The sequence below is a fragment of the Lithohypha guttulata genome, assembly GCF_036872675.1.
Source record: "Lithohypha guttulata strain CCFEE 5908 chromosome Unknown scaffold_1, whole genome shotgun sequence".
Lineage (NCBI taxonomy): Eukaryota > Fungi > Ascomycota > Eurotiomycetes > Chaetothyriales > Trichomeriaceae > Lithohypha > Lithohypha guttulata.
The window spans coordinates 1,507,620-1,526,334 of NW_027042750.1; the positions used below are offsets into that span (position 1 = coordinate 1,507,620).

Sequence of the window (18,715 nt, forward strand, 5' to 3'; positions counted from 1 at the left end):
CGCCGGTATGAAGCTTGTGATGGGAGCTTTCTGCAGAAGGGCTTTGTAGCCTTTACTAGTTACATGGTTACAGGGATTCTGCTGTTTGATTTGGTTCCTATATCCTGAAACCAGTTCACGAGCTATCTTGATTGACCTTTGTGTGCAACGATATAGTTAAAGAGAGCACGGGTAAGGCTCTGACTCTCTGCGCGATACTGCTTAGCCAAACTCATACGAGCAGTTTGCTCAATTCACAGACGAAGTGAAAACAGACTGCTGGAACTTCCAACCAAGCACGCAGGAATCTGAGAGTCTCGCCCAAGATGTCCCTCGACCACCTTCCCGTCTCACCACTCAGCAAGCCCAAAGACTTCAACTTCGCAACCCATATCGTCGACCACTGGGCACGCAGTAACCCCTCGCAAAACGCTCTATACTGGGTCTCTCAGGACCTAAACACAGAGCGCAAATTAACCTACGCGGATATCTCGTCCTCGTCGCATCGTATCGCAAAGTTGCTTTATGGTCTGGGTCTGCGCGCGGGCGATGTGTTGATCGTGATTCTGCCACGGGTACCGGTGTGGTGGGAGCTCGCGACGGCGTGTCTGAGGAGCGGGATTGTGCTGTGTCCTTGCACGACGTTGTTGGTGGAGAAGGATATCGAGTATAGACTTGGTGTTAGTGGCGCGGTTGCGTTTGTGGGTGATGAGGTTAGTGTGGGGAAGTGTTTAAAGGTGAAGCAGAGGGGTGGGCTGAAGACGATTATTCGGGTGGATGCTGGGACTGGTTCTGTGTCTGGTGCTGCAGAAGGTGCTGATGGTGAGGTCAAGGATTTTGATGCGCTGCTGGCAAAAGTGCCCAAGGATACGAAATTTGAGGTTCCGAGCAGTTTGAAGGCGACGTCGCCGGCGTTGTGTTTCTTTACGTCTGGCACGACAGGCCCGCCGAAGATTGTGTTGCATACACAGATTTCTTATCCTTTGGCTCACTCGCTTACTGGTGCGTACTGGTTGCGACTGACCCCAACGAAAGATAGTGTGTACTGGAACTTGAGTGAGCAGGGGTGGGCGAAGGCGGCCTGGAGCTTCTTTGGCGCTTTCACAAATGGAGCAACACTGTTTGTACACGATGACCGTCAAGCTTTTAGTGCGAAGAAAACTCTAGAGGTCCTTCATAGATTCCCGATCAGTACCCTGTGCGCACCACCTACAGTGTATAGACAGCTAGTGCTTGACGAAAGTCGGCAGCTGTTCGAAGGTTCCTTGAAACCACAGGCATTGCGACATGCTTGTGGTGCTGGTGAGCCTCTCAACCAAAGCGTGATTGAGACATGGAGAGCCATGAGTGGTGGTATGGATATTTGTGATGGTTACGGACAAACAGAAACGATCTTGATATGTGCAAATCAGAAGGGTATGAAAGTGAAGCCGGGAAGCATGGGTAAGCCATTGCCAGGAGTCCCACTGACGATTATCAACGACGAGGGCAAAGAGACGCAAGCTAAGGAGGAGGGTGATATCGCGGTAGAGATCGACCCACCTGGGAAACAAGAAGACGGATTCTTTGGTATCTTCGAAGGGTATGTATTGGATATGAAGGCAATGAAGTTGGACAGGCGGATACGTCAAACGAAGGCCGGGAAAAGCTATTATGTGACTGGCGACCGAGCCACAAAGGACGAAGAAGGGTATTTCTGGTTCGTGGGAAGAAACGACGATGTCATCAACTCTAGTGGCTATCGTATTGGGCCGTTTGAGGTGGAGAGCACACTGAAGCTACATGAAGCAGTTGTCGAGTCTGCGGTGGTCGCAGCGCCTGATCCTGATAGGGAGGAAGTGGTAAAGGCTTTTGTGGTTTTGACGGAGAGCAGGTGGACGGCGGTGAAGAACGATGCGGAGAAACAGAAATCTTTGATCAAAGAATTGCAAGACTTTTGTAAGGAGCATGCTGCACCATACAAATATCCCAGAAAGGTGGAATTCGTAGACGCAACATTCCTGCCAAAGACGATTAGCGGTAAGATTAAGAGGGCGGAATTGAAGAAGCTGGAGAAGGACAGGTACCAGGGGAAGAGCAAGTCAAAGCTATGAGGTCGCACGAGTCTAAAGTGGGCAATACAGATCGTACAGCCATCAGAAAGTTTACTGGCTCGTTGCTTTCTTGATTCTACAATGTTTTCAAGCATGTCTATGAACTCTCAGCAGCACCCAACAGCGTCACGTCTGCTTACACTCTGGCCCATCACATATCGAACAACATTAGCTGCTGCGACTGAGAAAAAGCAGCCTGAGGTTGTCGATGCTTGATACCATGATCCCATCGATAGGCTAGCCGGTCAGTCTTGGGATTGTGAAGAGCTGTAGGACTTCTTTGTAACACCATCATCTTGAACCTCCGCCGTATATATCTGGGCGTCAGATTGTGGGGATGTCCTATTATTGCTCTCAATCTGTGTGAATACTGGTGTTCCAAAGCTTGTGCACTGGAATTTGCCAGGGTAACAAGTCTAAGAGTTGACCCTTGTTCGTCGTAGTTGAGAGTAGCAAAAACTTCTCTCGTACCGGCGGGGCGCCTCGGTCGTGGTTTTGTGGATGGAAGAATCCTGGTTGCCTTTTGATAGATCTGCAGGTGTTCAGCCTCGCTTAAGGGTGGGAATAAGATTTCTGCTTGTCTTGCATACCACCTCTTTATGATGCCCTTTATTCGAACTTTCGGGAATGGCTTCTGTTGCTTGTTTTTGTCTGGAATAACGGGAGGAGGAATGAGTTTGCCTGCCTCCAAAAAGCGATGGACCTTGCTTTGACAATTCATGATCATTGTGAATTTTGGAGGTGGCTGCCAGTCTTTCGAGTACTCAGCAGACTCAACAGACTGTGGTACCATTAACTCTTTCATCATGTTCCGTCTCCTCTTGCCCTTAAGGGCATATGTCGCCTTCAAGACATTTTTGACAGCTCCAGAGTAACCCTCGTTGGCTCGTTGGAGCATATATAGGTACTTCCTACCTCGCTTCAGCTGGTGCGATAGCTCTTGCGATGGGAGCGACAATTCTCCATGCTGAGTGGCATCTCTTCTATCCTTCTGACGCCGGAAGGAACAGCGAATGTGCTGAGTATGAAAGTCTTGAGATGCAGAATCGAACAGGTAGCCGGCTTCCCTAAGCAGGGCTCGATAGAGATGCAGAGGGTTTCTGTAGGGCGTATTCATCCCATCGTATGGTACACTGACATTACACAAAGCAAGTCTGACAGATGGCTGCCACTGGCAGTTGAGTTGTGCCTACCGACCAGTGCCTCGGGCACGCGTAATGGGCAGCAACGCGTGAGAAAAATCGACCGGAGTGTGACACGGAAGGCTCGAAAGGCTCAACGCGCTAGCTCAGACCACACGCGTGCTTCGCCCCACTTTTCGACCATTTCGACGTGATAACCAAGGACCGCGACAACGAGATGCATCGTATTGAAACCTGATTGAATAGAGCCGCCGTCGCAAGTTCGATCTTCCAGCAAACTCTCCACTCATCTTCAGGTGTACCTTGAGTACCTACCTTTTGCGCTCAGCAAGCAAACGTCGCACTACCACAGCATCAATCTACAAACTGCGCTCAAACGAAAAGCTCATTCACTACGACTTGTGTACCGCGGAAAGAGCCCAAGCGTTAGGTTGATATTGACTTGTTCGGGCGATATGCAATAGTATAGCTTATGCAACAACTCTTTAGTGAAATGGCATCAAGTGTGCAATCGGTCTATCCACAACCTCCCGGCTATCCTTCACACGCACACTCAAACTCCCTCCACGGCTCATTCTCGCAGTCACAAATTGGCTCTTTTGATGCCCTCAATCAAAGTGTTGCTTCAACACCAGCTCCGACTCCTCCTCCACCTCGACCTAGCTCGCAACAGCAGATGGCCTTCTCTATGAATGGCAGCCATACCCAGATGATGCCGCCTAATCACTATGGTGCATATCCCGAACCTAACATGTTTGCACAGTCGCAATACCAGATCAACGGAAGCCCTCAAATATACACGGCGGTATACTCAAATGTTTCAGTTTTCGAGATGGAAGTGAACGGCGTTGCTGTCATGCGACGTCGAGCTGATGGATGGTTGAACGCTACCCAAATACTGAAGGTCGCTGGGGTCGATAAGGGAAAGAGGACCAAGGTTTTGGAGAAGGAAATCCTGACTGGCCAACATGAGAAAGTTCAGGGCGGTTATGGCAAGTATCAAGGGACGTGGATCAATTACCAGAGGGGTCGAGAGTTTTGTCGTCAATATGGAGTTGAGCAGGCTTTACTGCCCCTGTTAGAGTATGATATAAACGCTGATGGGGCAGCTGGCCAACAAAATATCGAGACACCGACAAAAGAACAGGCCATGGCTGCTCAAAGGAAGAGAATGTTTGCTGGAGACAATCGACCAATGAGCCAGTCTCAAGGTGGCACTTTCTTCAAGAATATGTCTTCCACCGCCGCCAATGCCATCAATGCCTTGAACCGCACCAGAGTGGACTCGCCAGCTAGAACGACGGACGGCAGAAGGTCCGTTGGGCCAAGACGACAGTCACAACAACACTTCTCACAAGACCTGTCATTCATGGGTGGAAGCCAGCATAGTGTGCACAGCCTACCATCACAAGACTCATTTAATGCTAACAATGGTGTTCTCAGTCAGAACGCTAGTTTCGCTGATTACCAGAACACCGACGAGCCACCAAGAAAACGTATGAGGCCGACGCCAGAAAACTCCTTCATGAATTCGTTTGACGGAGCTATCGACAATGTAATGGACAGCCCGAATGAGGTCAATCAAGCATTCTTCGCACAGGCTAATCAATCCTTCATGGCTGCACAGCCGTTTGTCTTTGGCCTCGAACCATTGCCGCATCCGAATGGAAGCTTAGAAGAACGGAGGAAAGAACTGCTGTTAGATCTTTTCATGGATCCTAACAGATCAGACTTCGAAGATCATCCTGCCTTCCTCACCCTTAGTGGTGAGGAGTTTGAAGTACCTATCGATACGTCCTGCAACACTGCGTTGCATTGGGCAGCCACTCTCGCTCGTATACCTCTTGTCAAGAAGCTCATGGATAAAGGTTTCAACATTAGACGGACCAACAGCGGTGGTGAAACTGCTCTCATTGCCGCATGTCAAGCACGCAATAACTTGGATCAGAACTCTTTCCCAGCCTTACTGGATTTGCTAGGTCCCAGCATCGAGATACGGGACGGTCGTGGGCGTACGATGCTTCATCACATCGCAGTCTCTTCGGCCATGAAAGGTCGAGCTGCTGTGGGCAAGTACTACTTGGAATCACTGCTTGGCTACGTTCTGAAACAATCACATGTGGCAAACCCGAACTCTTCGTCGGCTCCAATGACATTGACACGTTTCATGGCCGAAATAGTTAACGCTCAGGACAAATCCGGCGATACTGCTCTCAACTTGGCAGCTCGTACAAGCACGAGGGCAATCATTGATCAGCTCCTCGAGGTTGGTGCAGATGCATTCATTGCCAATAGAGGAGCGCTGGCACCAATCGACTTCGGTGTTGGAGCAGACAATGGTCAGACGGCACGAGATCCCACACTGACCACAAGCTTTGATGCGTCACAGAGCATGAATGCCTCGCAACAATCCTTCGAAGAGGCCAAAGAAGGGTTTATGACTTGTAAGACAAATCGACCGATTGACCCAGACATCGCTAACATACCTCCAGCAATGAATGGCATATTTGCTCAGGCCGATGCAGATTTTGAGACGGAAATGAAGACCAAGGACGATATCCTCAACAAGACCAATGCAGCCTTGAAAGAGTCCAGCAATGCCTTGATCGAGGAGAGGAAGAAACTCGAAGAACTAACTGCAAGAACTCAAGGGCAAGATGAGTTGGCGCAAAAAGTGAAAAACTTGAGGCGTTTCAACCAAGAGCTTCGAGAGCAACTGTCCGCCTCGAGCCAAGTACAAGACAATGTTCCTGTGGGCGAGGCTGACAAAGGCCTAGATCTCGATGGGAAGATCAATAACGTCAACCAGCTGTTCCCGAATGGAGCTCAAGATCTAGGCTCGAATCTTAGCCCTGAGCAGATCCAACTTTTGACCTCGCTAGAGCGTGCTGAGGTTCTGACAGGACGAGTACAGGCCTATCAAACACATAATGCTCTGCTGGAAAACGAAGCTAGAGGCTTGAAAGGCAAGAGCAAAGAGCTCGAAGATAGGTATAGAAAGATTATCAGCTTATGTACAGGCACACCCGAGGAGCGAGTGGATGATCTGCTGGATCAACTGGTGCAGGCAGTTGTCAGCGAACAGAAGGACATGGCTAGTAGCATGGACTTAATACGCGTTCGAGACTTCCTTCGCAATGTGCAGCAAGATAGCTGAAAAAGCATGAGAACTGAAAGAGTAAAGAATATCATCAATTTCATTGTCTTGGCGATTGGTGGAAGGAATATACATCAGTATGCTGGTGCAACCATGCAACGTTGGGTCCGGCGCCTGCTCAAGGACCGCAGCGAAGTGCACAATCTCATTATGTGGATATGGTTCTATTTACATTCCAGATAGGCAAATAAAGCCTTGTCAAGTCCTCAAGATCCGTGTCAAGGTATCTTTCTATTTCAGTTCCAGCGTATCGCGAGACTATGATGAGACAAAAATGCTTGAAATGTATTGTGGTCATGCCGCGCGATAATGACAATGAGCTTCTTCTGTCCACATCAGCGTCAATGCCCAATTTATGGACATGGAATCGTTACTATGCAGTGTATGAGCATGTGGCGTCTGCTAACACAATTCATGAATTCGAGAATGCTAATCCAAGAAACCGAGCTCGTATCTCCAATCGATTTCGCCAAGTCGTGGCCGGTTCCCACTACTCAGCCGGCGAGGCGCTGGTCGACCACAGCAAGCTTTGGACTGCCCCTAGATCTGATACACTTCTCCGACGTCTTTTCATTGTTGAACCTTCGGATTGGCTGTTCGCTCCTGCCCCCTGCCGCGCGCTACGATTCTAGCGCATCGAGTCCTTGCTTGTGAAACACCTTCTCTTGACCTCCATCTGGTCGCACTGCATCAATGCCAAACGTGTCCTTACTTCCTTTGCTTCTCCATTGTCTCTGTGCCGGTCCAATCAAGCATATGATCTACTATGCATAAGCCACCTATAGCTGTCCGATTGGTCTCTCGGATGTCGTGCAGATGGCTTTGCCAAGATCTTGCCTAGAAGCGCGACATGTTTCGGTACCGGCATTGTAACTTGACTCTGCAGATCCGACAGACTTTGCGCCAATAACCCAGTACCTGGTAGGTTTGCGACTTGTTCTCGTTCCTGACCGCGTAACAGTCTGTATCAAGTTGTCGGTGTTCAAGATCAGTGTCACCGACCCCATTGAAATCATGTGCTCCGGTGGCAAGATTCTTCTTACCATTCTGACCAACAATGCTCCAACAGGGATCACTATGAAGCTATCTGTGACTCCAGAGGTTTGTGACTTTGTTTCCAACCACTTCTCCTTGCTCTCGTGATCAATACCCTCTCTTCAAAGCGTCTATCTTTTCTTGGGCTGGTCCACTACTATCGCTATTGTTGTTCAATTTCCCTTCGATTGCCGTCACTGGTTGACGCTCTTGCTACACACTCACTTACAGTTGACCTACAGCGACCACAACAAGAACAAAAGTGCTGCCGATCACTTTCTCTGGACATTGACTGTTTACTGGCCTCCTCGTCGGAAACCCTACGTTCCTTGTATCGTGCCAGCAGTCACGACTATGAACATTGCTTGAAATGCACCTTTTGCGATGGGTGTTGTCAACCTCACTCCTAACACAGGCCAGCCTAGTTGCCTCTTCCGCGCTACTGCACATACCAGGATTGAGAACATACAGTGATTTCGAAGAACGATCACGCAGAGCATCCGAGCACTATGAAGGCGAATTGGAGAGGCGAAAGCCTCGGGAAACGACATCAAGCGGCGGCGACCTGAGTCTGACCGCCCCGGACACTGAAAGAAATGTCAGCACTTTGCAGGCTTGTATGACAGGAATGCAGAATATTGCCAGTGTCAGCAACGAAGCCGGATTCGCAGCGTGCTACAATGTGCTGGATTGGCACGAGAACATGAACGGAATGTTTCAAGCAGACTTAAGATTCTTCCAAATCTCGAGTGCGGCAGGACAATTCGCCAACGTGCCCATGAACGACATCACGATTCAACTTCTTTATCCCAACAGCACTCAATACTCTGTCCTCACGAACGTCAAACGTAGCGTGTCGACCCTACAACAGCGACAAAGTGCGAGTGAGCCTACTGAGATACAACAGTATTCTCTGGTCGGCAATTTCCAGATGCAGCTCGATCTTAAGAAGCTCAACAATACCCAGATCATGTCACTTCTGATCCCACAGATCATTCTATCAGCTAAGGTGGAAGGGACGACCGTGGCTTCACAGGTGGCATCGTCAGATGTCGTCTACTTCGTTGCTGGCCAATTCCTTGATGGCATGACGCCACAGCTAGCAGCAAAGGCTGCAGATCCAGTCATGGCAGCAGACGCTATTATGGCGTCGCAAGGATTTGTTTTACCAGGCACCACTTTTGGTGTTTTCCCTGTTGGGCTTATCATTACCAGCACGTGGTGTCTTTTGTTCTTTCTAGCATATGGGCTTGGCACAATTGGCCGTATACGGCATAGGGACATCTATAGAAAGAGGATAGCAGTGACGACGGGTCGGAGTGGAAGGCGGTGAAATCAAGCACACCGAGACATTCATTTAATTATTAGCATTAGATACCCCATGTACCATTAACGAACCAATTTAGACAGACACGAAGAATGAACTCTTCCCAAAAGTGCAATGTGATCACTTTGGCATCTTCATACGTCCAATCTCATTGCCGTTCATACATGACAGTCTCACTCACCATATTCACAGGCCTCGTCGTTCGTCCCTTCCAATTTAGTGGAAGCAGGAGATCCCAGAATGAGCGCTTGCCGTTCTCATCGGCGCTGCTTTGCGAACATACGGCAAGTTTCAGAGCGAGGATGAACACGCTTACCCTTGGAAGACCTTGAGCTCCGCTTTTCGATATGCACTGATTTGTGAAACTTCAGCCATTGCCACCATGCCAACGGGTTGTTCCCAGCCGAACAGGCCCGTGCTGCAGACGACGGTGACAGTGTCGTCGAGGGTTAAAAAGTGTACAGAAGCAGTGCGCAAAAGCTGGTGGGCCTACGTGAATCGCTTCGACCCGGTCGCGTGACACTTTTAATGAAGCGTGTTAAATTTTCTTAGGCACGAATCTAAGCGGCCTTAGCAATTCTCTTCGCTCATCTTTATACAGTACCTTACCGTGATCCTTTGAGGAAGTCTTGCGCAGGACGCTACGAGAATATGCTGACTGTGCGCAACATCACGAGCGGGTCTGTTGTTTCGCCCTATCCACACCGGATCATCTAACCACAAATCTTGTCCTATGGACCACCTCTTCCCATACCCCAGAATGGGGACCTCGTGGCTAGAAGTTCTAGAAGATCCTTTAACCCGCAAGCTTCTGGGCCATGAGGCCACACTGGCTGAGAAGGTACCTTTCGTGGCAGGTGTGCAACAGCGACTCAAGTTCCTTCTTCAAGATCCTCTCAAGCACCTTTCCCTTGCCAAGATAGGCTATTCAGCCCTTGAGGCGTTCTTACAAGCAAACTGTACCGGTCCTCCCCTAGAATTTGATCCTGCTACAGTTATCTTTCCAGAAAGCTATCGTGATGACATCCCTGAAATCAAGAAGGAGATGCTCAAGAGCCTCACGACCGATGGCATAGATGCATATTCCTTAGTACCACAGGTCGAGCTATTCTGGCTGGCCAAATCCATACTAGATAATGATACGCTGGCTGGAGAAGGGTTCAATGGGCGTCGAGCACGGTTTCGAGTACATTGCTGGCATCAAAAGCTGCTTCTTGAACAATCTGACACATTGCAAGATGCGATCTTTGGTGATGCCGCGATACTGGAATCTCAACTTGCGTCTAGACTTGCACATGGGGGTGCTGCAGCACAAGACCATATGGTCGAGTTTCATATCGAGCGGGCTAATATAAGGATATTTTACGGGCATGACACAGCTGCTCGGCAGGACCTGGTGCAGGCTTCCAAGCTTCGAGGCTTCGAGTTTGCGCTCACTGGAGCACTAGGCAAGAAGACAAAGTTTCAGGAAAAAGAGATCAGTCAATTGGTTGTGATAGCGAGGAGCAACGACATTGAGCACGAGCTGGACAGTACTGGCGTAGCAAGCAGTGCAGACGAAGCCTCGCGCCTAGAAAATCCTGCTGCTAACCACGCCGGCCAATACCCTGCTCAATCGGAAGACCCTCGTCCAATAGCCGAGAATATGAGTAATATACTCAACACTAACGGTACGCTTAACCGAGACAATGCCGCGAAACCAGAGAACATCCTACTTAACGACGATACATTACTGGAAAACATTCAGTTCAGTAATCACACTGCAAACACACCGGACCCGACAACGAACATAATCGCGGACCGAGCATATCTCCCACCATCTCTTGCTTCGGTTGATCCAGCAGATCAGCCGAAATTACAGCCTATTGACTCCATTATCCTTTTAGCGATAGCGTCGAGCATTACCAATACTCAAGCCTCCAGTGGGTTGACAAGAGAAGAAACGACGCCATACGCGACGAGAGTGCTTGAAGGAGGTTCCTCGAATTGGTCAGTCTATTCACAGGGTCTGCTAGTGAGGAGTAGGATAGAAGGGTATCGCTCCAGAACAGCAGAAAGAGGATTGTTACAGCTACAAGCATTGGTAGACCAAGTCATTGCCGAGACTGCAAGTGATACGGTCACCTCACGGACGGACGGAGAAGCAGACTCCAGCAATCCAGCTTCAGCGTCTTCATTCCTGCCAAAACCCACTAAAGAAGAAGGTGCATCGGTAGCAGAGAGACTGCAGTTTGTTCACCAGTTGCAGCCACCCTTCCGTTGGGATCTAGAAGCAGAGCTTGCGTCGAGATGGGTAGCTATGGGTGGACTGAAGACTGCTCTCGAAATATACGAACGTTTACAAATGCACGCTGAGATTGCATTATGTCTAGCTGCTACTGATCGAGAGGCAGAGGCTGTGGCGCACCTGAAGCGACTGCTCTTCGTTGCTCCTGACCAAGTGATGCAGGACGGCGATGTCGTGTCGCTCAACAAGCCTCTTCCAGCAGAAAGTCCACGACTTCTATGTATATTAGGTGATATTCAGCAGGAACCCAAGTATTATGTCCTGGCTTGGACCGTATCGGAACATAGATATGCCCGAGCACAAAGATCCCTTGGGAGATTTTACCTCAAGAAGCATGACCTATCTGCCGCGGTCGAGGCATTTACAGCCGCACTTCGAATAAGTCGTCAGGACTTGGCAACTTGGTTTTCGCTCGGTTGTGTTTATCTTGAGCTTGAGCACTGGCAGCTGGCAGTCGAAGCTTTTACAAAAGTCGTGCAACTTGAAGACAAGGATGCACAAGGGTGGAGCAATCTTGCGGTGGCCCTGTTGAGACTACCTAGCCCTAAGCCGAGTCCGACGGTCGAGGGGACCACAGTGCATGACGATGAAGAGGACCAACCAACGTTCGATCCCTTGCAGCACACGCTGGAGGCTCTCCGCGCGTTGCGTCGCGCCGCCCAGCTCAAGAGGGAGGATGCACGCATATGGGACAACTACCTTACGGTGGCAGCTAGCATACCGCCGAATCCGGAACATCCTGAGCGAGGAACACCTTGGCAGGAAGTGCTGCATGCTATGAGTCAGGTAATCACACTACGGCACAAGAAGGAAGGTGAAAGCTGCGTTGACTTGAAGATATTGGAAGCACTGGTTGATCACATCACTGCTGCTTGGGACTACCCAAGTTCAGAAGATGAGTCGACTGCCACCAAGGCTGACCAGTTGATGCAAACCAGTGATGGAGGTACGATCGTGTCAGCAGTGCATCGTTTGCCCTTTCTGGTCCGAGCACTCACCACTTTAATCAATGGTCAAATCACAACTCTGGCCATATCTTCTCCGCAGCTTTTCCTACTTCTTTCAAAAGTAGCTCTCTGGCGACGCCGTCCAGCTGAATCACTCGCTCTAATTGAGAAGTCTTGGCGTGCAACTGGCAATCTACCTGACCCATCATCAACCGAGTTGACAAAGTCGACGGAGATATTGGTGAACGCGTATCGAACCCTAGGACCAATGGAACGAGAACGAACAGGAGGTCTTGTAGAGAAGGGCTGGAGGTTCAAGGCTCGTAGTGGTGTGAGGAGCACAATTGGACGACTAAAGACGAAAGGTGAAGAAGATACAGAGGAGTACGAACAGCTGACGAGGTTGCTGGAAGATCTGAAGGTTGATAAGCAGGAGTCGTGAGTATGCTCTGCGTGTGGTGGTCAATAGCTGAGCTTCGACTTCTCTTGCTGAGACGAGACAATATGAATATACTCTCTGCGCTCGGAATAGCCTATCTCTCTGCCAACGTAAATTTAACGGTAAAGTCGAATTGCATCTGAATGCGGTACAAAGGTATCTTTCGCTGATTAATAGCTGTCTCGTGCTCAAGCGTGAACCACGAGGCTCTCTAACTTTCTTGGCAAATCGCGAAAGAAACACGCTCTGGTCTCCCGCGTAGATCGCGTCGACTCCATCCTGCACGATCCCTCCTTGACCAAGTAGCCTGCCAGAGTCCACTCCCTACGACAGCGACAACCCAAAATGGCTCTTGACGGTATACAACTACGCAGCGACGATGTCAAAGAACGTGTCCGGCTCGCAACCGAGTTTCTTGACCCAACCAATGCCCGCCAGCAATCCTATCGAGGAGACATTGTGCTCATGCTCAACAGAGGTCTACGAAGACTGATAGTGAGCATCGATAAAATCCGAGACCATTCCCGAGAACTCGCGGACGGTATCCTCTTCAAGCCGTTCGACTATGCGCCATGTTTCGACCATGCCCTCAAAAAAATCATCGAGACCTTACCTGATCGGACATCGAAGGAGACGGACGAGGAGACTATGTACTATGTGGCGTATTCTGGCAGTTTCGGCGAAAATGCTTGCAATCCGAGGACGCTTGGTAGTGCGTTGCTTAATCGTATGGTGTCGCTTGAGGGTATTGTTACGAAATGCAGCCTTGTACGGCCGAAAGTGGTGAAGAGTGTGCATTATAATGAGAAGAAAAATACTTTCCTCTTTCGGGAGTACAGAGATCAAACAATGAGTGCCAATGCGCCGGCTAGCACGAGTGTGTATCCTCAACAAGACAAGAACGGTGACCCTCTGATTACGGAGTATGGCTACTGCACTTATAGGGATCACCAGACTATTAGCATACAAGAAATGCCCGAGAGAGCACCTGCTGGCCAGTTGCCTCGGGGCGTTGATGTGATAATGGATGACGATATGGTAGACAGAGTGAAGCCAGGCGACAGAATACAGCTTGTGGGTACCTTCAGATCATTGGGAAACAGAAATGCAGGCACTGGTTCGTCAGTTTTCAGGACTTTGATATTGGCGAATAACGTTGTTCTACTCTCCTCCAAATCGGGTGGTGGAATTGCACAGGCTACCATTACCGATCGTGATGTGCGAGAGATCAACAAATTGTCAAAGAACAAGAAGGTATTTGAACTACTCGCACAATCACTTGCTCCTAGTATCTTCGGCCATGATTTCATCAAGCAAGCTATTCTTCTGCAGTTGCTGGGAGGTATGGAGAAGAACTTAGCGAACGGCACACATCTACGAGGTGACATCAACATACTCATGGTTGGTGATCCCTCTACAGCAAAGTCGCAGCTCTTGCGGTTCGTGCTCAATACTGCTCCTCTAGCCATAGCGACAACTGGTCGAGGCTCTTCTGGCGTCGGTCTGACAGCAGCTGTAACACACGACAAAGAGACTGGTGAACGACGACTGGAAGCAGGTGCTATGGTGCTGGGAGACAGAGGTGTAGTCTGTATTGATGAGTTCGACAAGATGAGCGACATTGATCGAGTCGCCATTCACGAAGTCATGGAACAACAGACTGTTACAATCGCCAAGGCTGGTATCCATACCTCATTGAATGCACGATGCAGTGTCATTGCTGCTGCGAATCCGATCTATGGCCAATACGACCCGAATAAAGACCCACACAAGAATATTGCACTACCCGACTCACTCCTGTCACGTTTCGATTTACTGTTTGTTGTGACAGACGACATCAACGAAGCCCACGATAGAGATATCTCAGAACACGTCCTACGCATGCACATGTATCGTCCGCCAGGCCTCGAGGAAGGCGAACCTATTCGTGAGACAGCACAGCAATCACTTGGAGTCGGTCTGCAAGAGGATCCTAATGCTGCCAACAAGAACACCGAAGTCTACGAAAAGTTCAACCAAGTGCTTCACGCAGGCATGACAGTCAAGACTGGACGAGGCCGAAACAAGCAAGTCACGCCAGTCTCTATGCCATTCATCAAGAAATACATACAGTACGCTAAAAGTCGAATAAAGCCTGTGCTGAGCAAGGCTGCAAGCGAATACATAGTTAATGCCTATGCTGGATTTCGCAACGACGATATGCAAGCTAATCAACGACGTACCTCACCTATTACTGCTCGAACACTGGAGACGCTCATCCGTCTGTCCACTGCCCATGCGAAGGCACGACTGTCCAACGAAGTCAGTGTGTCCGACGCGGAGAAAGCCGAAGGAATCCTGCGCTTTGCTCTGTTTAGAGAAATGCCTGAGAAAGAGGGTCAACATAAGCGAAGAAAGACTGCAAATGTCGACTTGTCAGAAGAGACAGACGACAGCGACAATTCAGATGGCTCAGACGATTCAGACGGAGATCGACCAGCCGCCACAACTCAAAGTGCTAGATCCTCAAGGCGCAATGGCACCATACCAACAAGCAGGGGCACACCCAGACCCAACGGCACGACAAGAAGAGGGCCGCCTCGCTCTTCGCAGCCACGTACCATCCCCGACGAAGATGACGACGATGACGACGAAGGCACAGAAGAAGAAACTCAAAACACTACAAGCAGCCGTCGCACCGGCCAGACAGGCGCCGAATCTCAACTTTCACGCATATCCCTCGCCAGTTCCATGCCCAGCTCCCAACTACCACCAACACAAGAATCCTCTTCCACCGCGGCGAATGGCTCATCACTCCCACAACAGAGCATTGACTCGGACTCCGAGCTCGAAGAAGAAGAACCTGCCATCACCGACGCACGACTAGCCATATTCAGAACTGCACTAGGTCAACTCATGGGCACGAGTCTATTCCATAACGATAGCGCTACCGTGAACGATCTGCTACCTGCCGTTAATGCGAACATTGGAGATAGGCAGGGAGGCAATGAGGAGGAGTTTGAGAAGGAGGAAGCTGTTGCGGGGCTGAAGAGGTTGGCGGAGGCGAATGCGATTATGTATCTGGAGGAGCAGGAGGAGGTGTATAGACTGTAGATGTATATGTGTTTTGGAATCGAGTGTTTACGAGGAACTGTGTTATGAAGATACGTATGGAAAGCAGGGCGTAAAGGTGGGAGGTTTTTGCGGATCAGCGTGATAGCTGATATCAGTGTATACGTAGCAATAACGACATGTTGCACAAATGGCACTAAGACAGACCACTGAGTCCAACCAACCAACATTGATACCGTCGCAACTATCAGCAAGACGTCCGTCATCCCATTTGGTGGTCTTGGAGCCTCTGATAGACTCGAGGATCTCCTTGCAGATGCTGCACACGTGCATAGCAGATTACGTGTACAATTTCCACGACAGTCCTGGCTCAATAGTGCGAGTATGTAGCAGGCAGCTCTTGTGTAAAACTATCGTCGTGATCAGGCTGTTCCTCATAGGCATGCCCAGGATTCAGCCTAGATCTTTACTGAAATTCCATTCATCGGAACTTCGCTTCCATGCCAGGTGTGTATCTCGTGCCATGGTGAGACAAGCCAACATTGGATGCAGACTATGTATTGCTCTTCGCGTGAACCAGCTCACTCGCAAGAATGGGAGAGCTATCGTCTTCTCCGAGGAGTATCGTAGCATCGAGGAGAGTACATCGCGTGCCACGCTGTCTTGAGTCGCAGCACGGCATTTCTGGGAGGAGCGTAAACTCCTCGAACTATCGTGTTCACGCGTAGACTCGAAGAAAGTTGTGGAGGTCGATATTGAGTTGACTCTGAAGGCAGAGCAACCGCGACCCGTCTGCAGTGATCCGAAACAAGCCAATCAGAACACGATGCCAACGACTACAAAGCTGCGACAATCCGATACTGCAGGATGAGTTCATTCATTCAACTATCAAACGATCAACAATTTCTCCATTGCAACGTCACTCGACGATCCAGTCGTTTCCTTATACACATGGCTCATCCTTCTTCTCAAAACAATCCCTGCTCGTTACAAAATTCAATCAAAAGTCAATAACCATCAAATTCGAGCTTCTTAAAAGACAACGCAGCCATGCAAGTCAACAGTATCAGCCCACGATCACTGTTTCGGAAATCCACAAAGCGAAAGGAATCCATAATCATTGCCTGTCAGCACTCAATATCAAGATCGTCGACCGTTCTCCATACACAATGGACATACAAGCTCGAACCAGCGGCGGCATGAACATAAAATGTGTTCCTCTTCTGCTAGAAATCATCATGACCCAGGCTTGAATTGACTTGATTGTCGCTCTTAAAACTCCTGTTCATCGGAGTCGTTCGCAAAGTCCTGGTTGCCCCACGACAAGTCCAGATCATTGTCTTTAGCGACTGGCTGTTGCGACACTGATGAATATGATGTCGTGTCGGCTGTGGTGTGAGTGGGTTGAAATTGCCCAGTCGTGACGACATGGTCAAGATCAACCTCTTCTGCAGTCGTCACAGAATCGCGGAAGGTGCCATAGGGGTTGAATGCGTTCGCCACCTCTGGTACCCAGTCCCGAGACTTGAGTTTGTTGACTTCGTCTGGGTTGTTGAGTTCTTCCTGAACCTGATAGTCTGGTTCGAACGCCGTCACTTCATCATTGATTGGTTGGTAGTTTTGGAGCAGGGCATCGAGGTCACCAAAATCATCCTCAAATGTCTGTACTTCAGGTGCGAACTGATCTTGACCCTGCCCGGCGTCGTTGAACAGTGGCGAGGCATTTTGGTTGTTTCCTTGCCACAGATATGCAGAAGGAGTTTCGGTTGGGTATTGTGATACGGGCATCGACGACTCTTGTGGTGCATTTTGCTCAGCAGTAGAGCTATAGGCGTTTTCCGACGAATACTATCCGTGGTCGTTCTGCTGCTGAGGGAAATATGCAGCCTCAGCGTTGAATGATGTAGATTGTGCGTCATTCCACAATTCGGGAATGAAGTCTCGAGGCTGATTTTCAGGTTGGCCTCGATGACCAGGTGCGTACGATGATGTCGCATAGCCACTCACTGCGTTGCTATACAATGCAGGCTGGTATTGAGTATCAGCCTCCGGGGCAGGTACATTAGACGTTTGCTGTTGCTGTCCATCGTTTAGTATCGCATTTACCATTGCCAACTGGTCAGGACTCACTGTATAGGAAGAGTGTTTCTCCGTCATCGAGGGCCAAGTCTGGTCAATTGCGTGGACGAACTGCTCTTGCATCAATTCTGTGGAGTGGTGAGCAGGGAGGTGGTTGGGTCGCTGTCGTTTACTACGACGACCGCGATCAGGAGTTGTGGTTGCTGCGCGCCCTTCAGAACCAGTCATCTCTTCTTCACTGGTGCTGAACTCATTCTCCTCGTCCTCATCCTCTGATGATGCGGCCTTCTTTCTCTTCTCAGGCACACGCTTGGCGCTGCCGGACTCTTCTCTCATCCTATCGACCTCACGACCCATCGCTTGCTGATAGTAGTTCCAAGGTCGGCTCTTCGAACCCTTGTTTCTTGCTTTGGGAGGGACTGCGTTCCAGATCCACTCAGCAGTCTTGCCTTCATGTATGAAGATGCGCAGACCATGACCCCACACATGCAGAGGGAAATGCTGGCACATCTGTTCTAGTGTCGTGCCCATTGGCACATTGATCTCTTCAACGCTCTTGAACGCTGGCCATTGTGAATGAGGTCGTCCCTTGACGATTTTGAGATCGTACTTGAGACGAAGCTGGTCATCTTTGTCTGAAAACTTCACCAATAAACCTTTGGCTCCGTCGACGCCGTCGTCAATCTGCTTGGACTGACCACCATACTGAGCTCTATGCTGACGGAAGGATGGGATCACCTCATATTGGAAGTTAGGATCTTTGACTGGCCAGTCTCGGCTTCGAGCCTTCCTAGTGGCAGCGATTTTCTTGCCAGTAGGTCGGTCTTCTGCCTCTGGCGAAGACGACGGCAAGGTACTCCCCATGGAGAATAAGTCTTGGTTAGCATCCATGCTGTCACGTTGCTCTTGGGCAAAGTTGTCGAAGGTGGCTTCGTGATATTGTGAGAAGTCCATTGTTGAGAAATCCATTGTCACAGAGGTTGATGAAAAGAAATTGGTTTGCGAGAAGGTGAAAAGCTATGAACTGCTTATCAGCGTGATGCGGGCCACAACATTTCAATGCGTCTTACCAGATTGAGAAGTGTGTTCGTAGAAAGGAGGGTGGCTGGTTGGCTGCCTGGACGAACTTCACTCGAGCACTTTCGCTTTCAAACGCGTGAGTATCGAGAACGGATCTAG

The 18,715-nt window shown here is 49.6% G+C and overlaps 6 protein-coding genes across 6 annotated transcripts; 5 read left to right on the forward strand and 1 right to left on the reverse strand.

Moving 5' to 3' along the window:
• Positions 1–305: 305 nt before the first annotated feature.
• LTR64_000551 (uncharacterized protein) lies at positions 306–2,072 on the forward strand (the record flags this gene model as incomplete). The annotated part of the gene is made up of 1 exon (XM_064894935.1): positions 306–2,072. The coding sequence occupies one exon, from the start codon at positions 306–308 to the stop codon at positions 2,070–2,072; it is 1,767 nt and encodes a 588-aa protein (XP_064757622.1).
• A 1,635-nt stretch (positions 2,073–3,707) lies between these two features.
• SWI6 (transcriptional regulator swi6) lies at positions 3,708–6,371 on the forward strand (the record flags this gene model as incomplete). Its single annotated transcript, XM_064894936.1, has 2 exons — positions 3,708–5,658; positions 5,707–6,371. The coding sequence occupies 2 exons, from the start codon at positions 3,708–3,710 to the stop codon at positions 6,369–6,371; spliced, it is 2,616 nt and encodes an 871-aa protein (XP_064757623.1).
• A 1,014-nt stretch (positions 6,372–7,385) lies between these two features.
• On the forward strand, positions 7,386–8,739 carry LTR64_000553 (uncharacterized protein; the record flags this gene model as incomplete). The annotated part of the gene is made up of 2 exons (XM_064894937.1): positions 7,386–7,472; positions 7,822–8,739. 2 exons carry the CDS (start codon positions 7,386–7,388, stop codon positions 8,737–8,739), a joined length of 1,005 nt encoding a protein of 334 aa, XP_064757624.1.
• A 754-nt stretch (positions 8,740–9,493) lies between these two features.
• On the forward strand, positions 9,494–12,409 carry LTR64_000554 (uncharacterized protein; the record flags this gene model as incomplete). The annotated part of the gene is made up of 1 exon (XM_064894938.1): positions 9,494–12,409. The coding sequence occupies one exon, from the start codon at positions 9,494–9,496 to the stop codon at positions 12,407–12,409; it is 2,916 nt and encodes a 971-aa protein (XP_064757625.1).
• Positions 12,410–12,751: 342 nt separating this feature from the next.
• On the forward strand, positions 12,752–15,499 carry MCM3 (MCM DNA helicase complex subunit; the record flags this gene model as incomplete). The annotated part of the gene is made up of 1 exon (XM_064894939.1): positions 12,752–15,499. One exon carries the CDS (start codon positions 12,752–12,754, stop codon positions 15,497–15,499), a length of 2,748 nt encoding a protein of 915 aa, XP_064757626.1.
• A 1,230-nt stretch (positions 15,500–16,729) lies between these two features.
• LTR64_000556 (uncharacterized protein) lies at positions 16,730–18,490 on the reverse strand (the record flags this gene model as incomplete). The annotated part of the gene is made up of 2 exons (XM_064894940.1): positions 16,730–17,305; positions 17,588–18,490. The coding sequence occupies 2 exons, from the start codon at positions 18,488–18,490 to the stop codon at positions 16,730–16,732; spliced, it is 1,479 nt and encodes a 492-aa protein (XP_064757627.1).
• Positions 18,491–18,715: the final 225 nt, after the last annotated feature.